This window comes from Protopterus annectens, chromosome 4.part0, assembly GCF_019279795.1.
Source record: "Protopterus annectens isolate FY-2018-M chromosome 4.part0, PAN1.0, whole genome shotgun sequence".
Taxonomy (NCBI): Eukaryota; Metazoa; Chordata; order Ceratodontiformes; family Protopteridae; genus Protopterus; species Protopterus annectens.
The window spans coordinates 553414149-553438256 of NC_056733.1; the positions used below are offsets into that span (position 1 = coordinate 553414149).

General features: G+C 38.3%; 1 protein-coding gene across 1 annotated transcript in view; it reads right to left on the minus strand.

Annotated features, from left to right (window-relative positions):
- GRK3 (G protein-coupled receptor kinase 3) overlaps nt 1–24108 on the minus strand; it is a 2112642-nt gene that overhangs the window by 985443 nt on the left and 1103091 nt on the right. The window contains exon 3 of the mRNA XM_044068485.1: nt 3891–3964. Within this exon, the coding sequence (XP_043924420.1) occupies nt 3891–3964 (74 nt within the window). The remainder of the gene's footprint in view (nt 1–3890; nt 3965–24108) is intronic.

A 24108-nucleotide genomic window follows, 5' to 3' on the forward strand; every position in this document is an offset into this window, starting at 1 on the left:
TTGTCTACCTCCAGGAATCTCACAATGAAGTGTTTAACTTTAAAATATTACATCACAGCCCCTAGGCTCCTGTCAATACATTGACTTTACATGTGGCTTCACATATATCCTGCTATCTTTAGTCTAATTACCATTTCTTGCTTTTCAATAACTATTTAAAAGACAAACAAGGAGAATCACATAGAACAGTATTCTCAGCACATGAACTTTGTCTCCTGCTGTTTATTAATCACATCAGCAAACTGCTCAAGTTTGATACTTTGACAGATACAAAGGGGAGATGTTTATGGGGAGGAGAAATGAGTTTAAGAACTACAAGTCAGGCATAACAAAATAATGGAAACTGGCCACTTTAGAAAGAAAAAGAAGTAACAGGCACTGTTCAGTAGGTATACAGACAAAAAGAAAATGTATAGAATTTCAATAATGACATTAATATATTTGGAAATAAATACAGAAGGATAACACTGAACAGGCAGACATGCAAATTTATTAAGCATACATTAGAAAGCTATGGATTTATATTGCCAGATAATGATATATACCAAAAAACAGAAATGACTGAGCATATCTTAAAGAATGCATCGCCACCATACCTCTCAAGTCCACAGATTTTTGCAGAATACCAGATTTTTGCCTCATATTTTTGATCCGTTTTTCATAAAATTGTAATTTTTTAGGAAACTACTGACAAGTTATTAAAGATTCGACCCAGAAAATAATGACACACATTTGAGTTTCAGACTTCATAACCTTCAGAAAATTCATGCTAATGAAGAATCAATTATTCTATCAACCTTATAGGTTTGTAAGAGCAACATTTAAAAATCACCCCTATTTTTGGGCCTTTGTTCTAACATTATTTATGGCTTTGTCCATATTTCTTGATCTAAGAGGCTGAGAGATATGATCACCACATATTACAATAAGAGGGATTTTTTTCTTCCTCCTGATATAATCTTCCCTTAAAACAAAAACCTTGAGAATATACATTTAATCAAAATATGAAATCCATCATACTCCTCTTACAGAAATGTTTCACAAAATAGGATCTCCCTGCCTACTCTTCACCAGTTCAATTTTGTGTTAACCACCCCCTTTAGGCATCATTCATACATAGCTGTCAGGGTAAATAAATAAGTTCTACATCCTAATTTAAAAGGGAAATCCAGCTGCCTGACTAGAGGAAATTTGTTGTTTATGAACTGCATCACTTTGCATTATTTTGTTTTGAATCATTTATTGTCATTAAAGTTACACTTTATTAACTTTGTTATATAATTTTTTCATGAGTTATTAATTTGATGCTATAAAATAGGGGGCCTATGTTGCGTTACTTGGGCTAGGCTTGTAAATGCCCTCGGGCAGATAGCCTAGTATGAACCTATGAACCTATGAACCTATGGAAACTTGTCATTGTAACACAACATATCATGTCCAAACCTTTGATTCTGGATCTGAAAAATAATACAATTAAACTGTACACTGGAATTCATTCAGAGTGCAGTCTTCCCTCACTTCTCTAAATGTACGAAATGTTGAGATCACACAAGAGTGGATGAAAGAAACAACTTCCTTGGCTGCATTGTTACCATATCTCAGTCACAAACTTAACCTGCCATAAACTAAATGTGTTACAGATAAAACATAACCAACAATTCAAATTTCAGCAATAAAAATTAAACATGTATAGATAATTAGAATTAATTTGGAAATTATACAATCAATCAAAAGAACTAAAGAGACCAGGCAAAGTGGCAATATGTTCCTAAATTATTTGAAGGAATGACAAACTGCTCACATTCGGAAATGCACTGTCTGAATAGGTAACACTTCCAGGTCACACAGACAAATGATAAAGACAACACCAATTCGTGCTGATTTGTAGCAGCTTATATTGTTATGGACGAGAGCACAAGGAAGGTGCAGACTATGAGAAGGAAAGGACTGCTATGAAAATAAAAATCATAATATCTCCACTGTGTAGTGAATACTCCTAAATGCCAAGGTTTACTGCACGTGAATACTCCTAAATGCCAAGGTTTACTGCACAGATGACAATATCCAAAGACAATAATGACTTTAGAGCAATATTGACTCTTTTTGACATTCCCCTTACTCTAACACGGTTTAGAGGAAGGTACATGACAAATACTCCCACAATGGTACGAATATATAGTCCGTGATGTAAGCATAGTAATGGTTGTGCCTCTGCTTCAGCGTCAGTTTTTCACATGCACGTTAATAAAGTGATGAGATTGCATTAAGGTAAGATGTTTTATATCGCTGTTTCATCAAAAACAAATAAAACATTTACTTTGTTGTATATAGTTTCACAGCTTCATAAGAAATGCATTTGATCTAAAAAGTGAGATTTTTACATCATAAGATTACCTCCCCGAAGTAGCTTGGTTCATTGTGACACACCTTGAATCTGAATACATAAAACCTGAGCATAAGCTGTTAGCACTGTGAAAAGAGTTTTTAACTTGGACATTACTTACAAAAATAAAATAAAGTGTTGTTAGCCTACTCACTTCATTCACCTGTGTGCAAGAAAATGAAATCTATCCCGGTAAAGGGCCATTATGGCCAGAAATAGAATATTTGTTTATTATATCCTGATCTGTGAAATGATAATATTATTGCAAGACTCCTTAACTGGTGTATTTGTCTTTTATAAAATGTTTTACCTAAAAAGTGGTCTTGTGGAGTTGCCAAAGACTGAAACATTATTTTATTTTTTTGCTTTAATTTCTTTGTGCTGTAATGTACTTGTTTCCCCATAATATGACATTTTGCCACACATTTTTTAATATGATGTTCCATCTGTTCACTTAGAACTGTAAATGGCAATTTTATTTAAACATTTCTGTGGCGAGTGCATGCATATCTGTTTGCTTCAGACTCATTTTGATTTATTTCATTGCTGTCTTCTAAAACATTTTTTTATTTCAGATAAACCGCGACTTGAATGAGTTACTTTCTGAAAAAAGGTAAGACATTTTTTGAACAAAGGTACTTTTTCACTCATATTAAACAAAGGTGGTATGATTATCTTCGCTTGAGTCCTGCTCAGCTGTGGCAACAGATATTGATTATCTCTGCAAAACATTAGTTCATATATTGTCTGATGTATTGAGATCAAAACAAGCATGAATCTCCAGACAGTCAATGCATTTATGACCCTGTTATGAAGGAAATACTATAAGGCTGTAAACAACTTGCTTTGTGGTACCTTCTGATCAATATATCATAAATGTCATTGTCAATAAAACAAAGAGTAAGGAAGAATAATCATAAAACAGTATCTCAATATTTCCTGCAAAATCAACATGTTTTTCACCAAGGAAGGTGGTTATAGGAATAGCATGAAATTAAGTGTTTACTTGTATGTGGTAGCATAGGGACTACATTACAGGTATGCGTATTCACTCAAGATTAATGGAAATTATTTTGAGTATAATTTGTCTGTATGTGCATATAACTTTCTGCAAAAAAACACTATACCTAGAAGAAAATAAATAAATGTACTTATAGTGGTCTCTAAATAAGCAGGACCTTTCAGGAAAAACAATTGTTTAGGGGTAGTAACATTTACTATTGAGCAATTTAAACATCCCCATCTCTATAACTTATAATGAGAAACAGATGAAAGCTGTATGGCACATCATAGGAATATGAACTACGAGAGGATTTGTGTTTTCATGTGATCAAGATAAGTAATAATAGCTGTCTATTTAAAACAGTTAATATTCAATCAAGCATACTGCTGAATTAAGGAAAATGGTTGCAAATGCTCTCCCTCAAAAGGACTAACCCACATTTAAAAACCATGATGACACTTTTATTTTTAACAACAATCAGTTCAAAACATTCTGTAGAGTTACCTCTTCATAAAAGTTTAGCTGGGAGACTCCTTCCTCAATATCATTTAAGCAGAAATCTTTAAAGAGTAAAAAACCTAAAACAAAACAGAAGTAAAAATATACATTAGTCAGAGGCAACTAAATAAATCATGCTATATTCAAAAATTCTAAGCAAGACCCTTCAAATAAGTATAAATACATCATTGTCGAAAAATGCATCAAGGTTATATAGTAACTTTTAATCAAAACAGCACTTGGCTGAGTTTATACCATGTATCAGTGAAGACCACATCTGCAGTTTTTCAGATTTTATATACTTAGCACATGTTCATTATCTTGTTATAACAGTTGTGGCAATTCCTCCTTCAAAACTTTATTATTTAAACAGCATTTCCCAGAATTTTTCAAAAAATTCTTATCCATCTCCTCAAGGACTTCTCTTGCTCAAGCCTACCTCCTCCCCTACCTACTCTATGCATCCCCTATATTTGCCCACCTCCAAACTAATCTTTTAACCAAACCTGAACAAACTTACAACCATATGGCCAGATTTGCCTTTAACCTCCCTTACAAATCCCATCACTGCCTGGCCCTTAAACAACTGCAGTAGCTTGAATTCCCTCAACTTTTCCAGCTTCTCAGCTACAGGTGACACATTCTCTACTCTACAAACCTGCAGACTGCCCTTCCCTGTCCACCCTCCTATCCCTCTATAAACCTTCACAATCTCTCCGTAGCACTGACCAACTGTTACTTGACACTTACAGGCCTAACAAAACAATAGGCAGATTACTTTATAAATATTCCATATCTCAAACATGGAAAAACCTCCCAATTAATATATGTTCAATCCAATCCATTTCAAAAGAAAATTGAAAAACTACCTTGCTAACTCTCCCTTCTATAATTGTCACCACCCTACATAACATATACTGCCCTAATTGTTACACTATAACAATTCTCCTCTCCTTACTTTAATACAACTTTATAACAACTAGTACTGTGGTACCTTAGCTATGCTGCTGACAAACTCTGTACTAAAATCTCATCTCTTCTCTTCCTTAGCTACTATACTTCCCAACCCCATTCACTCTTCTCATAACTGTTTTCTCTCACTCTTTTGAGTCACCTAAACTTTCCTCCCCTACCCCTCTACTTCAACCCTTCTATTTAATGCTTCTACATCCTCTCTAACAACTTGGTTTAGACAGTAAAGATGTTTCTGCATCGATTTTTTTCTAATGTCCTATTGTAAATCCACATTTATACTTCATGTTTCTACCTTTTGTATTTTTTTGTTATTCTTTATGCTGAATTACCCTTTTCTAAATTTCCATTATAGCGTAAATGCATGTAGTTATGTATACATATCCATGTGTAGCATGTATGCATGTAGTTATGTATTCATATTCAAATTACTTGTAATACAACTCTGTTATTGCTATTTTTTGTCTGTGTGAAGCTTTTCTACTCAGATCTCCCTGAAAATGGGCCACCAGCCCAGTTGGACTAACCCAGTTAACAAAAGACAAATAAATAAAATAATAATTATGAAATTTTATTTGTGTTAATGTTCTGCATTGGTAGTTAAATTGTCAAGTGTCAAATCTGACTCATACTTCACTTAGCAAAGCAGTGACCATGGCTAAACTTTCTAGAAACATAAAAATCCAGAAAAAACAAAATGAACATAACTCACTTTATGTTGTTCAGTATATTGGTGAAACTACACGCATATGCCACTGCCTCGATATGTTTTTTTTTAATTAAATACACCAAAAGAATGTGGAAAAACAAAAGCTGCAGAGATGCTACATTTTCAATAAAATATGTTGCAATAGTTCCGTTATGGTATGCTTAGGGTAATTACCTTTCTTTGTATTCTGTCTGCAGATGCTTACATTTTATTTTGTTGATTGCAGAAAGATATCAGGACCCTAGTCTGTCCAATAATATTCTACCATCCCTCCATCCTTCACTTCACTCTCGCCCCTTCAGTTTAACTTTTCTGTGGATTCCCCTTCCACCAGTTATTTAAGTATTCTGTTCTATTGATCAAAAGTCAGCTTCATAAAGAAGTGCTTTCACAGAGCCACTGATTAGCTGGCTTGTAAAATGTATAATGTGCCCTTCTTGCAGACTGTTATTCCTCTTTAGCTTGACCTGTTCCTATCTCCCATGCATGCTCTTCTGCACCAGTATCATGTACTCCTTGCTTCTTCTGGTCTCTAGTGAGGAGCGTTCTAGCCTCGCTGATTTCTGGCCACAGTCATTATCCTCCGCCATTCTCACCTTTCTGGTGGTTTTCCTCGGAACTCCTGACAGACACCCTATCTGATGTTTCCTCCATGTATGGCATCTCAAACTACAGACAGTGCTGAAGCTGTGACATGTCTAGGGTCCGGGAACTGGGAAACTCAATTTCTTCTGTGGTTTACCCCCCCCCAACGTTATACACAACAAATTCTGTTTGCCGTTGTCACTTGGCCGCATGAAATGACTAGCCGTTTCTTGTTCTGTTGCTAGTAGTTGTACTCCCCTGTGATACCTCAAACTAGGTATGCTATAGCCAAAGTGCAGTACTTTGTATTTGACTACACTTATCCTTAACTACTGCCTTAGACTGTATCTGGACTCTCCTCTCCACTATAATCAGGGAAGAGGTTAATCTAGTCATCTACACTCTCAAATGTGCGGAGTAGATACAATGAGAAGTTTTGGGCCCAGCATTGATCCCTGCTGTGTTCCACTCCTAACTTTCCTTATTCCTTGCCTTTATCGTCCTGACTCTTCTGACATTTAGCAATCCAAATGCTTGCAGGTTTATAAGTACATGGTAGGCTAGAGACCCATATATTTCCATATATTCTTATACAGTTTTTAGCCCTTATACTTTAGGTATGAATAACACTTCATTTTAATCTCAATGAAATCACTCCACACTTCCTTACAGCCACCTGTGTGAAACTGATTCAAAGGGTTTGATGACATCCAGGTAGACCATGAGATATGGTGTGACATTTCAAGTCCCACAAGGTACATTTCAAGTCCCACAAGGTACCAGTTTGCTCAGTGCTGGAGGAAATAAAGATAAAAAATGATCCTTCAAGTGAAATGGGGTGGAAAACAAGCCTTGCAACACTCTTCCATATTGCATCTTCTCATTTACTATAATGCTGCAAGACTGCACAACCCTGCTAAAAGTACAGGAATATTAGCAAAATATTCTACCAACTAACAGTTGCTTGACAAACTGCATGACTGACAATCTAATCCTATTGGCAATTGCTTATCAAGTTTTACAGTAACCTAGTTGTAAAACTTGATCAGGTTAAATTACAGTTTCTTCTGGCCATTAATCTGCATTGATTGATTCCTGGAAACTACTGTAATCTAGGAAAACAAACAGACATGCCCCTCACAATTCTCTCCATGACTTTTCTTCCCACTGATGTTAGGCTAACAGGCCTCGAATTTTCTGATTTTTTTCTGCTCTCAACATTGTATAAGGATGCCATACCTGCAGTCATCCAGTTGTGAGGTACTTCCATGACTGCCAATAATCTACTGAAAACTTCTATTTTAAGATTTGTCAGTACATTGGACAGATTCCTGAGACCTTCTGAGTAGCCCATCTGATTACTATGCCTTATCCTCCAATAGGGGAGTAAGTCCATCTCTGTTTTGGTGCTCTCATAACTTTTCCCTACCTCCTTCCTAGTAATGGATCCCCCCTTTTTTATTAATAAAGAGTAAACCTAAAAATTCATCCAGAACCTTTGCTTTTTTTCCCAGTATTATATGATCTCATTTCCCATCTTTACTCAGTCTGAACAGACCACACTCCTTCAATCTTCTTAATTTTCAAGAACCCTTCATTCCCAACCCCTGGCCCATTCTGTCAAATACCTTTCAGCTTGTTTATTACAGGAACCTCTTTTATGCCTATTTATTCCCGTATACTACACACTGCATTTTGCCCTAATCATGAGAAAGAACTTCCTGCCAAACCACACAAGAAAAATGTGGTAGCAGTAACATTTATCTCTCAAAGATCCTTGATGTATAAACCAAAATCCTGGGTATTCTTCAAAACTACTGTGGCTGATTTGCTGGAAACAACATTTTGCTCATGAATCACTAACATTAACAGCTGTTCACAGACAGCTGAATGCAACAGACCCATCGGTGTTCTTTTTGTAGACGCACGTGCAGTCACAACTGACAACATTTATGTTTTAGGCAAGCGTAAGTAAGCCTCTTGGAAAAGCATGGAACACAAATATACTAGAAATAGCTGAGCATGTGATGCACTGAAAATGTAACTGCTTAAATATAAAATTAAGACACTGGTGACCCAACTTAGAGCTATTCTATATACACCATCATGTAACTGAATCTTTCTCACATACTGTTACTACAGAGTATATATATATATATATATATATATATATATATATATATATATACATATATATATATATATATATATACACACACACAAAAATAATAGCTATTTATATAAATATTCGTATGTACATATAAATACATTATATGAATCAAACAATATTAGCCCAAATACAAATCACCTCTCAAGAGATTTCTTTCTCAAGATACATTTTATGCAACAAAACTCATTCAACCCTGGGTAGGCAAAAGCATTAAGTCTAAGCTGCTAATAAAAAGTGCTGCATGTATAGAAAAGAAATGACTGGAAAAATACCATTAAGTAAATGTCCTGTATGAATTGTTTCTCACAGAACTGAATTTCTCATGAAGACCTACATATCTATCAAACAGACTTAGAAGTTGATTGCCTGTGACAGGAGTTATGAATATGCCACCACAGACAATGCATTCAGTAAAAATTAAATGAGTAGCAGTAGAGGTTGATCATTCATATTATGGACTATGGTTTATTTTATTATATTTATTTTATTTATATTTCTTTAACTGGCATTAAAGAGTGAATCTGAAACAGTGTAACTTTGTTTTTTCCCTTGGTTTACTTACAGCAAATGTCATGATAAATGTGTAAATTCACTTTGAAGACAAAATAGAAAAAAAATAAATAAAATAGGAAAGAATTCAACTTCAAATGAAAATGAGAAATATTAGTTTCTGAATACAAACCATACAGAAATGTAACAAATAGCTGTACACTGAAACAAGGGTGTAACCAAGGCAAGATTTGTACCTTTACCTGAACTTTGAAAGCAGAAGTAAGTAAGGTGTCTCATCAAACTATATGCACATTTAATCCAATAGACTTCACTAGACAATCTCGAAATACTGAAATGTCGAATTTCAGTATTTCGAGAGTGAATAGTAGAAAACCCACATACCTGAAAACCCGAAACTGTGAAAAGCACAGTCGCGACCACACACACACACACACACACACACACACACACACACACACACACACACACACACACACACACACACACACACACACACACACACAAATACACCTACCTAACTACACTAAAACAAACACAACATAACACACCTGCCCTACTTATAAGGAGGGGGGCAAGCCCCTCTCGCCCCCACACCCCCTACTTATATATACTAACTCCAAGGTTGCACTAAACACACAAACACACAAAAAGCACCACTACACATACTCACACACACTAAAATCCCTACCCAATACCCTTTCATAAACGCCACTTACCTGAAACCCCACATAAATCCACAAACTGCACTGCACGTTATGAATGTGACACCACGATAGCGGATTCGACATTTCTGCATTTGACATAGTGCAGTTTTGTGTAACTGCACTTTCCACCTTTCAGTCTCGAAATACTGAAATTTGACATGTCAGTATTTCGAGATGTTCTAGTGCATCCATCCAGTAACACAGCTGCCACAATTTTAAATATAAGTTATGATAGGATGATCCAATATAATATCCAAATAACATAGGTTCATAGGTTCATAGGTAGGTACTAGGCTATCAGCCCAAGGGCCTACGTAAGCCTAGCCAACAAGGTTCCCTGGCTTACGCCACCCAAGAAAGTTATTTTCCTGTGCCACTGTCGAGCAGAGACACAGAAGTGATCCCCGGGGTACATTTCCTATTTCCCATCCACTCATCAAGATTTTTCTTGAAGAGTGCTAATGAAGAACTTTGCTTAACATAGATGGGTAGCCAGTTCCAGAGTATGGGAAGTCTCTGGGGCAGGAATCGATCCCTCCAGCATGTCCTGTTTATTGTGGTGACAAGGTTTCGGCCCCTAGAGCATGTAGTTCAGAGGGATTGGGATTTCTTTAGGTGTAGCATGTCCAAGAGCTCTGGGTCTGACATAGCTTTATATGTTAGGCAAAGATCACCTCAGAGTAGGTGATATGCTACGGAGTAAAGCTGGAGTTTTTTGAGACGGTCAGTGTAGGGCATCTGTTTGAGGCCAGTAATCCTCTTTGTGAGGTACTTCTGTGGCTTTTCCAGCTGCTGCAGATGTCTTGTGAGGTACATTCCAAAAGGGGAGTTGTACTCTATAATGGGTCTAATGAGTGTCGAGTAGAGAGGAACAATGACCTCTTTTTTTCCTGGATGAGAACCCTTTTATGATGAGGTGTGCCACGTAGAAGGACATCCTGACTACTGTAGCAATGTGACTATCAAAGAAGAGACTACTGTCCACCTGGGTCCCAAGGTCTCTTATCACACATTTGGTGTTAAATAGATTGCTGCCTATGTGGTAGTTCATGGGTACAGAGTTTTTACCAAAGGGGATGACACTGCACTTTTTGGCATTGAGCTTGAGGCCATGGCTCTGACACCAGGCATCTGTCTCAGCGAGGCCCTTCTGTAGGATGTCCACATCATTTGGGGACTTGACTGTGGCTCCTAATTTGCAGTCATCTGCAAAGTTCATTAGCCAGAGGCCTTCTGTATTAGCCTGTTTTTCAGAGATGTAGATACCAAACAGGAGAGGTCCCAGGATGGAACCCTGTGGTACTCCACTTGTCACTGCTTTGAGGTCAGATTTGGAGTCTGCAACTTTTACAATGTGGGTTCTGTCAGTGAGCCAGTTGGCAACCCATCTTGTGACTTAAGGATTTATACCTAGTTTAGTGAGTTTAGCTATAATTCCAGAATGGGGGATGGTGTTGAAAGCCTTGGCGAGGTCAAGATAGGCTGTGGGAACCACCTTACCCTCATCTACGGCTTTAGTGACTACCTCAAAGAAATCGATCAGGTTCAGGAGGCATGATCTGCCTTTTACAAACCCAAACTGGGTGGGATCTAGAGTTTGGAGGTTACCAATGTCTTTGTTTATGAGATCCATGATGATACATTCCATGGCCTTGCAGACCAGGCTCATCAGGCTAATAGGTCGATAGTTCCCAGAATCAGTAGTGGCTCCCCCTTTGTACAGTGGGATAACTGTTGCTGTGCGCCATCCAGTGGGCACAAAGCCTGATGCGAGGCTATTATTGAACATGGTGCTTAAGTGGGGAGCCAGTTCATTCTGAAGTTCATGTAAAACGCAGCCTGGGATGTTGTCCGGTCCCATGGTTGCCAAGTTTTTGGCTTTATAGAGTGCAGTTTTACCTGCGTAGTTGTGATTACAGGGACTCTGCATTCTTCCTGTATAGATATGAGCCCTTTAGTGGGTGGGGGGGTAAAGTTAGCATTGAACCTATCTGCCAGGATGTTGGCAATATCAGTTGGTTCTGTAATTTTCGTGCCATTATGCTGTAACTCAGAGCAGATCTGGGTGTTGCCATTGACATTCTTGACATAGCTATAGAATGCTTTGTGGTTATCCTTAGAATTAGTGGCGATTTTGTTTTTGTAGCTAGCTTTGGAGGATCTTATAAGGGATCTCAGCTTCTTACTGAGGCTGGCCAGGGAGCTCCTCCACTCATGGGATTTTACTCTCTTTTGCAGCAGTTTCTTCCTTCTGTTGTACAGTTTGTTTATGGCAGGGGACCAATAGATTGGCTTCCTTTTTTGGGAGGATAGCGTCTTGGTTCTGTTTGGGATAGCATGATCCATGCACTCGTGTAAGTACTTATAGAGTGTATTTGTGAAGGATTCAGCAGTTGTAACTGTATTGTCCATCTGCATGGGTGTCATGAAGTTCACTGATTCTGTCTTAAGAAGCATGAAGTTGGCTTTGGAGAAATGTTTTACTGTGGTTTCCTTAATAGGGGGTGAGGACGGGATGTGGATATCAAGGGTGATTAGCTTATGGTCGGATCAGACTAACAAGAAGTTGGTCTGATCGATGTGGAACACTGGCCACTGATGTTGGTAATGACTAGGTTTAGAGTATTGTTGCCCCTGGAGGGGGTGTGGATAAGTTGATCCAGGGCATTGGAGTTTATGAATTCCAGAAAGCGTTGAGCTAAGGAGTTGGTACATGAGTAGTTTTCCCAGTTAATGGTGGGGTAGTTGAAGTCACCCATTATTAGGATGTTTTGTTGAAACCTAATATTTTCCAGTACATCAAGAAAAGTGGAGTGGGAATCCTGGGGCATGGTGGGGATCTGTAGCAAGCTACAATTTGGATTGCAGTTTTGCCCAGAGTTAGTTGCACTTGGATAATCTCGGATGCATTATGCTGAGCAACTAGCCTGGAGGTGTGGATATCCTTAATGAATATGGACACACCTCTGCCTTTGGTGTTTTGGTCCAGGTTATATGGCCGAAAAGTGTGTTATGAGTTATAGCCTGGTAGTGCAGTGGAGCCTTGAAGCAGGTCTCAGTCACTGCACAGATATCGATGTTCTCCATTTTAAGGAGTGCCTCGAGTGAGTGCATTTTGAGATTTAGACTTCTAGCATTGAGTAGCATTACCCTCAGTTTTTGCTTGCCTGTTCCTATATTATATTATAACATATTATGAAATCACTGCTTATGTCCACTAAAGTATAAGGATTTCTTTTTTCCATCTCCAAGAATAACAGAATTTTGGAGCTTTAAGCTTAAGTTGTTAAACTACCTTGCTTTTGTACCCAAACAGTACATCCTTTCATTTTTCAAAAAAAAAAAGGAATTGCACTGCAGGTAATTGCAGTTAAAATTTTTGATCTTATGCTGTTATCCACAGGTATTGTTTACCAAACAAGTACTGTTACCATAACCTGTTTGCAGGGAAGATACTTTTCATTTTCTGCTTTCATAACATTATCTTCCCCCTGTCCTTGGCAAGACCTCTAATTGTGCTCTATGCCTTCTATTACTGCCCAGCCCAAAATCCCCAAATCACAGCATATTTTTTCTTATTTGTCCAATAAAATGTTTGCGTATGGCAAGGTAAGAAGGACCCTCTGTGCACTATAGGTTTAGCACATCTATCTTCTGCACAAAGGTTGATCCCATTAGTCATTTGATAACTGGAAGAGTTGAGTGACAGGACTGATCTTGCAAACTTTTTTCAGTCATGGCCTCTAACAGCAAGGGCAAAGTCAAAGGCAATAGACGCAGAGAATTTAGAACAGCCAGTGAAAGAGCAAGTCTCTGACAGATGGAAAAAATAGAATGCGTTCAAAAAACTGACATGAACAGTAAGAAAGAACAAACTACAAAAAGCATTATTATTCTGGCAGATAGTACAGAGTCTTAAGGTTATGAGCTGTTAACAAACTGCATCCTGTGGTACAGAGTTTGATTCCCTCAGCTTTCATTTGTCTACTGTGTGACTATGAGCAAGTCATTTAGCCAGACAGTTCTTTGCAATAATTGGGAAATTGTGGTAGGGTCTTCAGTGGTCTACTGGACTCCATACCTAGTAACAAAGCCTAGCCATAGAGCTATAACTCATCAACAGCAACAACTGCTGCACTGCTCAAAGAATGAGCAATGGATGTAGATTCAAGAGTTATGAGGGAATAACCACAGACAGAAAGCACTGAAATAAATTCGCTTTGCAGTCCATTTTAAAGAACAAGCTCCGAATAAGAATTTAGGAGGCTGGTGGGGGAACCCTTGAAATCAAGCACTGGACATGACAGATGACCATGACAGTGATGGTGTCATCAGTATACAGTACAGGAAGATGCAGAACAACAAACACTCAACATAACTCTTAGAAGTAGTAAGAGGAACAAAAACAGTGTTGTGGTTTAAGAGGTGAGGTGGTAAGGCTGGTATTTTGCAGATTTGGTATAAACATTTTGAAGCTTACTAAAGTTATAAGAAATATTTGCCATACTACATGCAGGGTCATAAGCTGAAGAGGTAGAAACACTTTGGGATGTATAACATAAAATATCAAGTATCACTCAAAAAGTTCATCTTAACAGGTACTGTTCAAAACCTTCCTATCTGAAGTCATATTTTGGGAAAGAAATGAATAAGGCAATGAATCTACTCATGAAATGAGGTCTTAAAATAGCATTTTACACATGTAGTGCAAAACAAAGCTTGTGAAGTTCTAAAGAAATACTAAAGACTTCAAATGTACAATTAGAACTTCAGATATTATATACGAAACAAACTTTCAAATGTCAGTTTTAAATGCTACGTTATAGACTCTATGAGGTGCTAGTGCTGCCATTTTAAAAAAGGTTATGAGGAAACTTTTGCCATATTTAGCAGTGAGTGACAACTTAATAAATAATACCTTTGAACAAAATTTTCAGAACGCTCATGTTGGCCAGTTCTGTATGACGTTTCATGTCTAAAGTCTCTTTTAGGGAAAGAAATATGTAAGGACAGCACAGTTGCTCAAAAGGAGAGGCTACACAGATCACGTTTCACAAAATGGGTGTAAGATTACAGAGCTTTAGTATTAAATAAAGTTGCAATTTTAATAGCTAGCAATACCTGGAGTAAACATTTCCGAACACACAACTTATTAGACTAAATCAGGAAAACAATTAGATTCCATAGATAGCGGTATGAAAACTAACTGTAAACTAATGTTAAAAATGGCGGACTTTGGGAAAATTGCAATACATGCTTTCCATACTGAACAAGCAGTCATAATTGTGACTTACAGAGCACTCCCATCACAGTGCCTGTCATGAAGCTTAGAATGCTGTTATACAATTTCATTATAAATGACAATTTTACATTCACTGTGAGATTTTTTTTCAACAAAACTGTATAAATATGGTAACACAACTCAGCAGTTTGTGACTCCATAGTAATCACATGATTAAACTAGTAAATTAGTTTTAAGAAAATGAAGGTTTAACCTGCCAATTTATACTCACTCTTTTTTCTACTTTCCAGTTGTTGTTTGTAACAGAAAATGTTTATACACCAGTAGTGACAGCCCGTGCATGTTTTTTTGTTCCCCTGTGTTTGTGTTTGTGGAATAATGGAGTTGGTATATGTGATCCAGGGGGTTACATTCCCCCTCAGTTGTTTCACGTGTGGAATTCAAACTTTTTTTTACAGTTTTTGTTTCTGTCAAATCTTCAAACATTTACAATGCAGGGACATACAAAAGAAGCCTTGCTACACTGAAAGTTTGACTCAAAATGTTAAGAAGTGATGAACATGTGTTCAGTAGTTCACATTATAACAACGAGCAACAGAAAAATGCAGTACTTTTATAAGCTACACTAAAACTTGAACAGCAGCTGAACAGAGAGTGGTCTCTGGTACAGGAATGGAGAAGGCAGTTCTGCAGTCTGTATGATGCAAATATGGGTCTGGGGAGATCCTAGGCAATGGTCTGCAGTAAGAAAGTACATGCCTCCTGATGATGATGATGATGATGATGATGATGGACTGCTTTCTTCATTTATGTAAAAATTAGAAGTCTTAATGAGGAAGCTTTTGCTGTCTGACTATCCTAAATGCATATACTGAGCCACTGTAGAATGGCATAAGGGAACAGGTTGTGGCTGTTAAGTTCAGTAAGTGGAGAGTTCCATTTTTGTCCTTTGTTCTGGAATATTTTGGGGAATATTTGGAGTGCTGAGCAGTATAACTCAGCATGGCTTTCAGTAGGCCAAAAAAACCTGCCATGTGTAGTAATTATTGGAAATCCAAAAGGACCGGTTGGTACATGTCATCAGGAACGGCTTACTGCTTTCAGTGTAAGTAATTTCACTCCCCATAATATCAGCACCAATACTGAGTTGCTAATGAATCTGCCATGTATCTGAAAGCAAAGTTGAGACCAGGAAAAAAAAGCTGCTATTAGATAAGTACAGGTCTAGGCCAAGGTTTATACTAGACTCCTAGCACTGAGAGTCATGTATGGACAATCACCACCTGTTGTCAAGCCAAGACATTGATTATAAATGCAGGTCAACACAAAAAGCAACACAGCCTTAGAACTTATTTTGTGTAGATCACATCAGTCACATCACTGTTACTTTCTATGCATTATACATCATTGACAATCATACACAACTGAAAAATTACTGTCATCAACTAAGTACTATTGCTTGACTAAATCATGACAGAGATCATCAGGTCCCAGTATACAATGCTACTAGAGATGTAATGTGATTAGAATGCATTTGTTGACAACCTAGTGACATGGGACTTAAGTCTCTGTACCTGTCTGCTTACTGATCAGCTAATTTACCAGTCTGTCACAAGGACTGTACACACACTACCTGCATAAATTCACCAAAATTGCATAAACAACTTTGAACCAGCAGTACAGCATTTATTTAAATGTGAATTACTGGCATCTTCAAATGCTCAAGCCTCTGACTGAATAAGAAACCTATTCACCTTACTAATTAAACATGCAAAATAGCCCAGCTGTAGCAGTTAATGAATTACAAAACAAAGCATTGCTTCCAGATCAAAGAAATTATGGCAAGCCCTCAACTGCATACTTTTTGCTCACTGTATGTATTTTTATACGGTAACAGTGCCATTAAAGAAGATGCAACCCCCAAAACTGTACATCTTAAGAAAGCCACTGTTTACAGTTCACGGCATGATATAGCTTCATCCACAGGGATATAAATTAATTTTAATAAGTACATTACCATGCAGAATGGAAGAAAGGACTTAATTCCCTCTCATGAGGCTTGCTGTTTGAGCGGGTACAAAAAACAGGGCAGCAGGGATACTGGTGCTGAAATAATTAAAGCACACAGCTGCTTCTGAGGGATGCTGCACTCCCAGTTGAGGAATGCTCAGTTAGCAAGACTGCTATAACAGGCCGTTCTCCTAGGATACTGCTTTCTCAGTCAGGCTAGTCTCTTGCATAAGTGAGAAACAGTTCTGTTTCACTGAATGATAAAATGAGTTGCCCAAACAATTTGTCATAATAAAATAAGAAAGGAAAAAAACTCTCGGAATGAACAAGTAAACATAATTTCTCTCTGAATGTACAGTTGCTAAGCTCTCAAGCAATATCTGCACAGAATGAAAGATGATCTGCTCAATCTCCTTAAGCCTCAGGATGATGCTGTCAAAACGCTAAGCCTTAACACTAGAACACAGCAACACAGGAACAATACTATGCAAGTGATTATGGGCATTATAAGATGCCTGGCCTTATACACCTTTAAACAGGCACTCTGAAAATTTGTATTAGCTCAGGCCTCTCTTTGCAAGTACCTGATAGGGCTCAACTCAGGAGTGGCCTTAGGTCAACTGGTGCCTTAGGTAAAAGGACTCCATGACGCCCCCCACCACACCACCTGTTGCCCCCATCCTGGTCTACCTACACCAAATAAACACTGGAAAAGCACCCCTGCTAAAGTGGCACCCTAGGCGGCTGCCTAGTTGGCCTATGCCTAAGGCCGGCTATGGCTCACCTCATGTCGAAGTAATTTAGAATTTGTCTTTGACACACATAGGAAATGTTTCACACTTGTCTATCTCATAGACATTCTCAAATGAATATGAACTAATTAAGTAAGCAGCAAAGGGCATTATTCAACAATTTTAAAAAATAATCAGGCAGGAATGTGAGGATTCTGTACAGAAATGAGGAATAGTGCATATTGTGACTGATGACTGAGAAGTCAAAAAATAACATTAGTAGAAGGCATCTTAATGTAGAGCAGATAGCATGAGCTCTAAGCTATCCCATTACAATTCACTGCTATAAGAGAAAATGTTTGTAGCATACAGGCTCCACCAAGTTATGGTGCTGGTTTACTTAAAACTGCAAAGAACATTTTAATACCCTTTGGTAGAAATGATTCTGAATTACTTTATTGCATATTTAGTCATATGCCATATGCCTGAATATCCCCCCCGCTAAACATACACACATCAGTGCAATCCAATGTAGTGGGCCACACCCTTTCCAAATCCATAACTTCATGTAATCATCTCTAAGGTCATTCCACCTTAGGGAAAATGGAAACCACATTAAGATTTTCTCACTAACTCATCTTGTTTTGAGTGACACTGCAATTTGGCCAGGTCGGGTATGGCTGAATACACTACTCCCTTCTGTAGTGAACAACCCTTGTTTCTTTTCTTACTAACATTACAACATCTGCATTGGAAAATAAGCTGGAGTTTCAGTAAACTGAGCACACCATCCAATAGACTGAAACAGCCAAACAAATTTATCTGATTTTTATTAAAAAAAATAAATTAGTAATTTTTATTTCATGCAGCCCTCATTGAGGTAGTGAGTTTCAGAGTTATCAGCAAGACAAGACTCTACTTCCTATGTTATTCTATCTCTCATCCCCTTTTCCTAGACGTTGAGAGAGAGCACAAGTTATTTTCCAAGCAGTGATGTAACTTATTCTTACATTCACCCATAGTGTTATATAATAAAATGTGCAAAATCACTGCCAGAAATCCCAGCATGATCTTTAAGCACTAGCCTGCTATAATACCAAAACTGACAACAGTACTTTCAGAAAAGTATTGCTGTTCCCTGTTTGACATTTGCTCAAATGTGCCCCATTTTCAAATTAATTCAAATCTCACTACATAAAAAGAAGATGATAAATACTTAAAATGAATATCAAATCGTGGGCATGAGGTTGGCAAGAAAGTAAGTGTTTTGTGGTTTCTAAATAAGATGCATGAGGGTTGGTCCAACAAGGGAAAGAAAGAAAGAAAAAAATCAGACTCAGTGAAAATATGTTCAGTGATAAATCTGACATGGCGTTCTTTACCTGAATAACACACACAGCTGCTTGAGCACAGAAAGGCAATGTAATACATTCAACTGGACAATTATAACACTGCAATAAGGAAGGAGACCCATAAGCAGTGCCTGAAAAATTAAAGCAATATGTGCTACTGTGTGAATGGTTACATATCCCATTATCTTCTCAGTATACATCCACGATTACCACATTACCAGAATTATAAAACTGTGGATCTGAATGGTCTTTTTGTGTGGAGTGTGTGTGTGTGTGTGTGTGTGTGTGTGTGTGTGTGTGTGTGTGTGTGTGTGTGTGTGTGTGTGTGTGTGTGTGTGTGTGTGTGCATCTATGAATTCATCAAGTGAAATGCAAAATGTGAATAATTTCTTTCTACTGGCAGTCATACATTGGATGTGTACTCAAACTGTTTCCTGGTCTGGGGAGGAGACAGCTTGCATGCAAAAGCAAATCATCTACTGTCCCTTGATGTCAGTTAAATGGTCAAGGCTCTTGACTGTGAGGATATGGAAAACAAACACAGATAATTACTATGACCAGGTTTCTGTACCTTGATCACAGGTAAACTCAGGGGCTGTACTCACATCCAACCAGAAGGTCAATAGTCTGTGGGAGAGGGGAGCTCTCTTTTGAAAAATACTTCCCAGATAATATATTATAATTTTTTATTTGTAGACAAATTATGTAACTTCTTTGCATTCAAATGAGGAGTATCATATCAAAGGGGGCTATTTCCAGAGTGAAGTTCACGAGTTAGAGGCACAGAAACCAATGGCTTGTTGTAGTTCATTAAGGAAATACAGACACAGTCAGAGCTATTGTTTTATCATTAGTTACATAGCAAACCTACTACAAGTTTTCATTGGTTTACTATCAAAGTCATGGAATTCAAAACTGCAAACGTTGATATCCTCAACGCATTTCTTTACCTCATGAATATTAATGAGGTCAGATGTTCGACGCATAACATCAACAGTCCGTTTTCGATCTTAATGTCGACAGTTGGCGTTTACAGACAAGTTGCATTTCTCTGCCCTGCTGATGATCTTCTGAACTGCCGTTCACTTGACTGTCAACATACCAACTGTCACGCCTACCATGTTCGAACAGGAGCAAGATGTTCAACTGATTTTCAAAATTTTGATTGTAAACCATTTTCATTCATAAGAATGTAAGAGTCTTGAAATCTTCATTGGATTCAGTTTACATGCCTTTTTTCATAGGTATGTAGGAGGTTACTAAGCTATTGGCCCTAGAGCCTTTGCAAGCCTAGCCATGTTAACCCCAGGTATCCCCATTTGTTCTTTTTTGGATAGTTCACAGAATGAATTTATGAACAGAGTGGGTCTGTGATCAACACTGGCTACCCTTGTCCATGAGGGACATGGGTGTCACCTCAGGGATGAAGTTGCGGTCTCCCATCCAGTTATTTTGGTTATGTTTAAATAGGGTCCATGAGAAGCTCTGTTTTACATGAATAGGGAGTGTATTGTCTCTCCAGCATGATCTGTTAATGTCACAAGCTAAGCTGAAATCCCTAGAGCGATTCTTAAGCCATTTTACTTGTGGATGTACAGCACTTCCATTAGGGCAGGGTTGGAGATTTCACTATAGCCCAGGGTTGGAAACTGTACTACAGACCAGGCACAAGTCACCTCTCACCAGCCTATAAGATACAGAGTAAAGTAACAAGGCTTTCAGCCTGTCCACATAGGTCATGGTTTTGGACTCCCTGTATTTTCTTAGTGAGAAACCTCTGAGGTCCCTCCAGCTGCTGCAGGTGTCTGGTGAGGTACATCCAAAAGGGTGCATTATACTCTGTTAGTGGTGTGATGAGGGTCGAGTACCGTGGAGCTATGATATCCCTTGACCTGGATGCTATGCCCTTGCTTATAAGGTGCACTATGTAAAAGGCTTTCCTTACCACTGTTTGAACTTGGTGATCAAAATTCAGATTGCAATCAGCCTGTGTTCTCAAGTTTCGCACTACTGGTTTGGAACTCAGGGGCATGCTATCAATATTGCAATTTGTAGGGAATTCTGTTTTGCCAAAGGGAATAATAATGCATGTTTTTGCATTTAGTTTTAGACCATGGCTTTGGCAGCAATCATTTGTTCGTGTTAACCCTTCATATGTTCATGTTAGCCCTTCTTGTGATATGTTGACATCATTGTGGGATTCAATAATTGCTCCCAGTTTGCAGTCAGCAGTGAACCTGTTGAGCCAAAGGCCTTCTACTTTGGTCTGGACTTCTTGAAAAATAGATGCCAAACATTAAGGGGCTCAGCACAGACCCCTGTAGTACTCCATTGGTGATGGGTCTACTGATAGAGGTAGAGTCCCCAATTTTGAAAGAATGTATTCTGTCAGTGACCCAGTTGGCTACCCATCTAGTAATGTAAGGGTTAATTCCTATCTGGGAGAGTTTCTCAATGATGCCAGAGTGGAGAATTGTACTGAAAGCCTTGGCAAGGTCAGGATAGGCTGTGTGCACTGTCTTACCTTCATCCATGGTTTTGGTGACATTCTCAAAGAAGTCTACCAGGTTTAATAAGCATGATCTACTCTTAACAAAGGTTAACTGGGTTGGGTCCAGTGTTTGAGGGTCACCTATGTCCTTGTTAATAAGATCTGTGATAATTATTTCCATGGCCTTGCAGATGAGGCTGGTTAGACTTATGGGTCTGAAGTTCCCAGGGTCAGCTGATGCGCAGAGGTGCCGGAAGCTGTTGAAAACTGTGGGGGGGGGGGGTGACAGGGGCACTTCGTGATCTAAACAGGGCAATTTTTTAAAACTATTTACTACCACAACATAGGTTCACTTGGAGGACATTTTAAGCTTAGCCAATTTCCATGTTGGTACTTGAATTAACATTTCCTGATTGGTCTTACCTATCCCATGGCTGATAATTGTATATTAGCCCTAGTGAGAATAAATGTGATCACACTATAGATAATTTGAAGGGACCCCTGTAAGGGATGCAGTATTTAGATACTGCCTCTATCCATTAGTGGCATGAGGGGCAATCCTGGAATACAATTTCTATTACCCATCCTTAAATCCAAGTTGCATTTTAATGTGGACAGGGATGAGCTTTGTTTTACTTGAATGGATAGTTTGTTCTGGATATATATCCCTCTCTCCACAACATTCAGTTTAGATACCTGGACTGCGCATCTCTGGTGCTATTTGATTTGCTGATGTTCAGTAGGTTCATCTGTATTAAGTTGGAGGATGCCTTGTATGCCAGACATGTCACCTCTAAGCACTCTATAGGATACTGAGTACAGAGATAAATCTTTGTGGTGGTCCATGCAAGACCTATTATTTAGGACTTTTATCCTTTTAGTAAGTGTGAAGATAGGTGAAGGCTGCCAGCCTAGCCAGATAGAATTTTGTAGATAATTATGCCATTTGTAAATATTAATGTAAGCCACAGGCTTATTCTCTTAAATGTGAAAAGACTGTATTGGATATTGAACTCCAAAAGTGTAACAACAGTGCACTCTACGTAAGAAAACTAGGTCAAGCATTTTATGACTGTCTTTGATGTCAAAATTTGGAGCCGATATGTCTAGAGGAAGGAATTCTGCCTATTATTTTGAGGCCAGAGTTAATGGCTAGAATTTGCATGTATAAATGTCCTTTATTGCTCTGGTTTCTGACCATGTGTAAAGAATGTAAATGTAGTTTCTGTTAGCCTGGGAACACCATAGAAGTGTGACGAATGATGTCATGTGAAGCAGTTCTGTGTTATCAATTTAAAGAGAGAGAATCAGAGAGCTCAGAGCATTTTGTCTTAAGAACATCACCAGCACTGTCTTGATCTAGATGTAAGCTATTTAGAACTGTGTCTTCTCTTAGAAATAGCTAGGAATTAGGAATATTAGACTAAGTGTTTTTGTGTGATGTCAGAACTTTTCTAGGGTATTATTTTAGGTATTTCTTTGTGGTCTCTGAACTCTTGACTAACACTGTGCAGTAAGAAGTATTGTCTTGTGTTTTTATTATTTATTATTAAATATTTTAAACCTTTCAACTGTGGCTGTTTTATGTAGAGTTAATTTAAGCTCTAGAGTACATTGCATGTATATAGTGATACTGTACCAAGTCACTCTAATAAGCCTTGACTGTTCAGTCACACTTACCATTTGGATAATAATATTGCACAATACTAACTGGACACCCTTTCAGAAGGGCTTTTGAGTAGCTGATATTAGTGGGTGGTGGCAGCTGGTACTATCTTTTAGACTGGGCAGAAAAGTGGCACAGCTGGAGAACCTGTGTCATCCTTCCCCAGGAGTGTCTGTGTGGTTGTATATAACTCTTATCTCAAAGTGTGGGTGTGTCAGCTACTTGGGCAGGGACATGAAGCACTGGCTGGACAGAGAGGGTGCTGGAGGTTTTAGCTTGCCCACTATGCTGAGATCTGGACCCTACAGCTGTGCCAGTGGGGAGTCTTAATGGGGACCTGGACAAAAAGGGAAAGACCAGCCCCAGACTGACTGTGATTTCTGTGTAATCTTAAGGGAAATTGTACTTTACTTTGTGTATTTATTATCCTTTCCCTGTATGGACACCCCTCACTGGTGTTAGTGGTGAGGATTGAGGCTCCTTGATTGCTGGACCAGTGCACTGGTGTCACAGTAAGGGATCTCTGTGGGTATTCCAATTGTTGCATGGGTCTGGACAGATACATGCCAAAGTGGGCATTATACAAAATGATTGACCTAATGAGGGCTTCATAAAGGAGGACAATAACATCTCTAGATCTAGTCACAATCAGTTTATAAGCTGTGCAATATAGAAAGACTTTCTTATGACTCTAGACACATGTTGGTCAAACGTTAGGTCACTGTACACACAAGTTCCCAAATGCCAAACAACTGGGTCAGTTCTCAGAGGGCATTGTCAATTTGGAAGTTCCCTGGAGTAGATGACTTACCAAAGGATACGATAATGTATTTCTTGGATTTTAGTTTCAATTCATGATTCTGGCACCAGTTATTGTTTGGGACAAACCTTCCTGCATGATGGTTAAGTCATTTGGGGAATCAATAACTGCTCCTAGCTTGCAGTCATCTCAATCTTAGTCAGCCAAAGCCTTTTGGTATTTCCTTTTACTTTTGAGATGTATATGCCAACTCCTGCATCCTGTGAGCAAGAATACTTGTATGCAGTCTTTGACTCATCTTCCTGATTCTATTAACCTG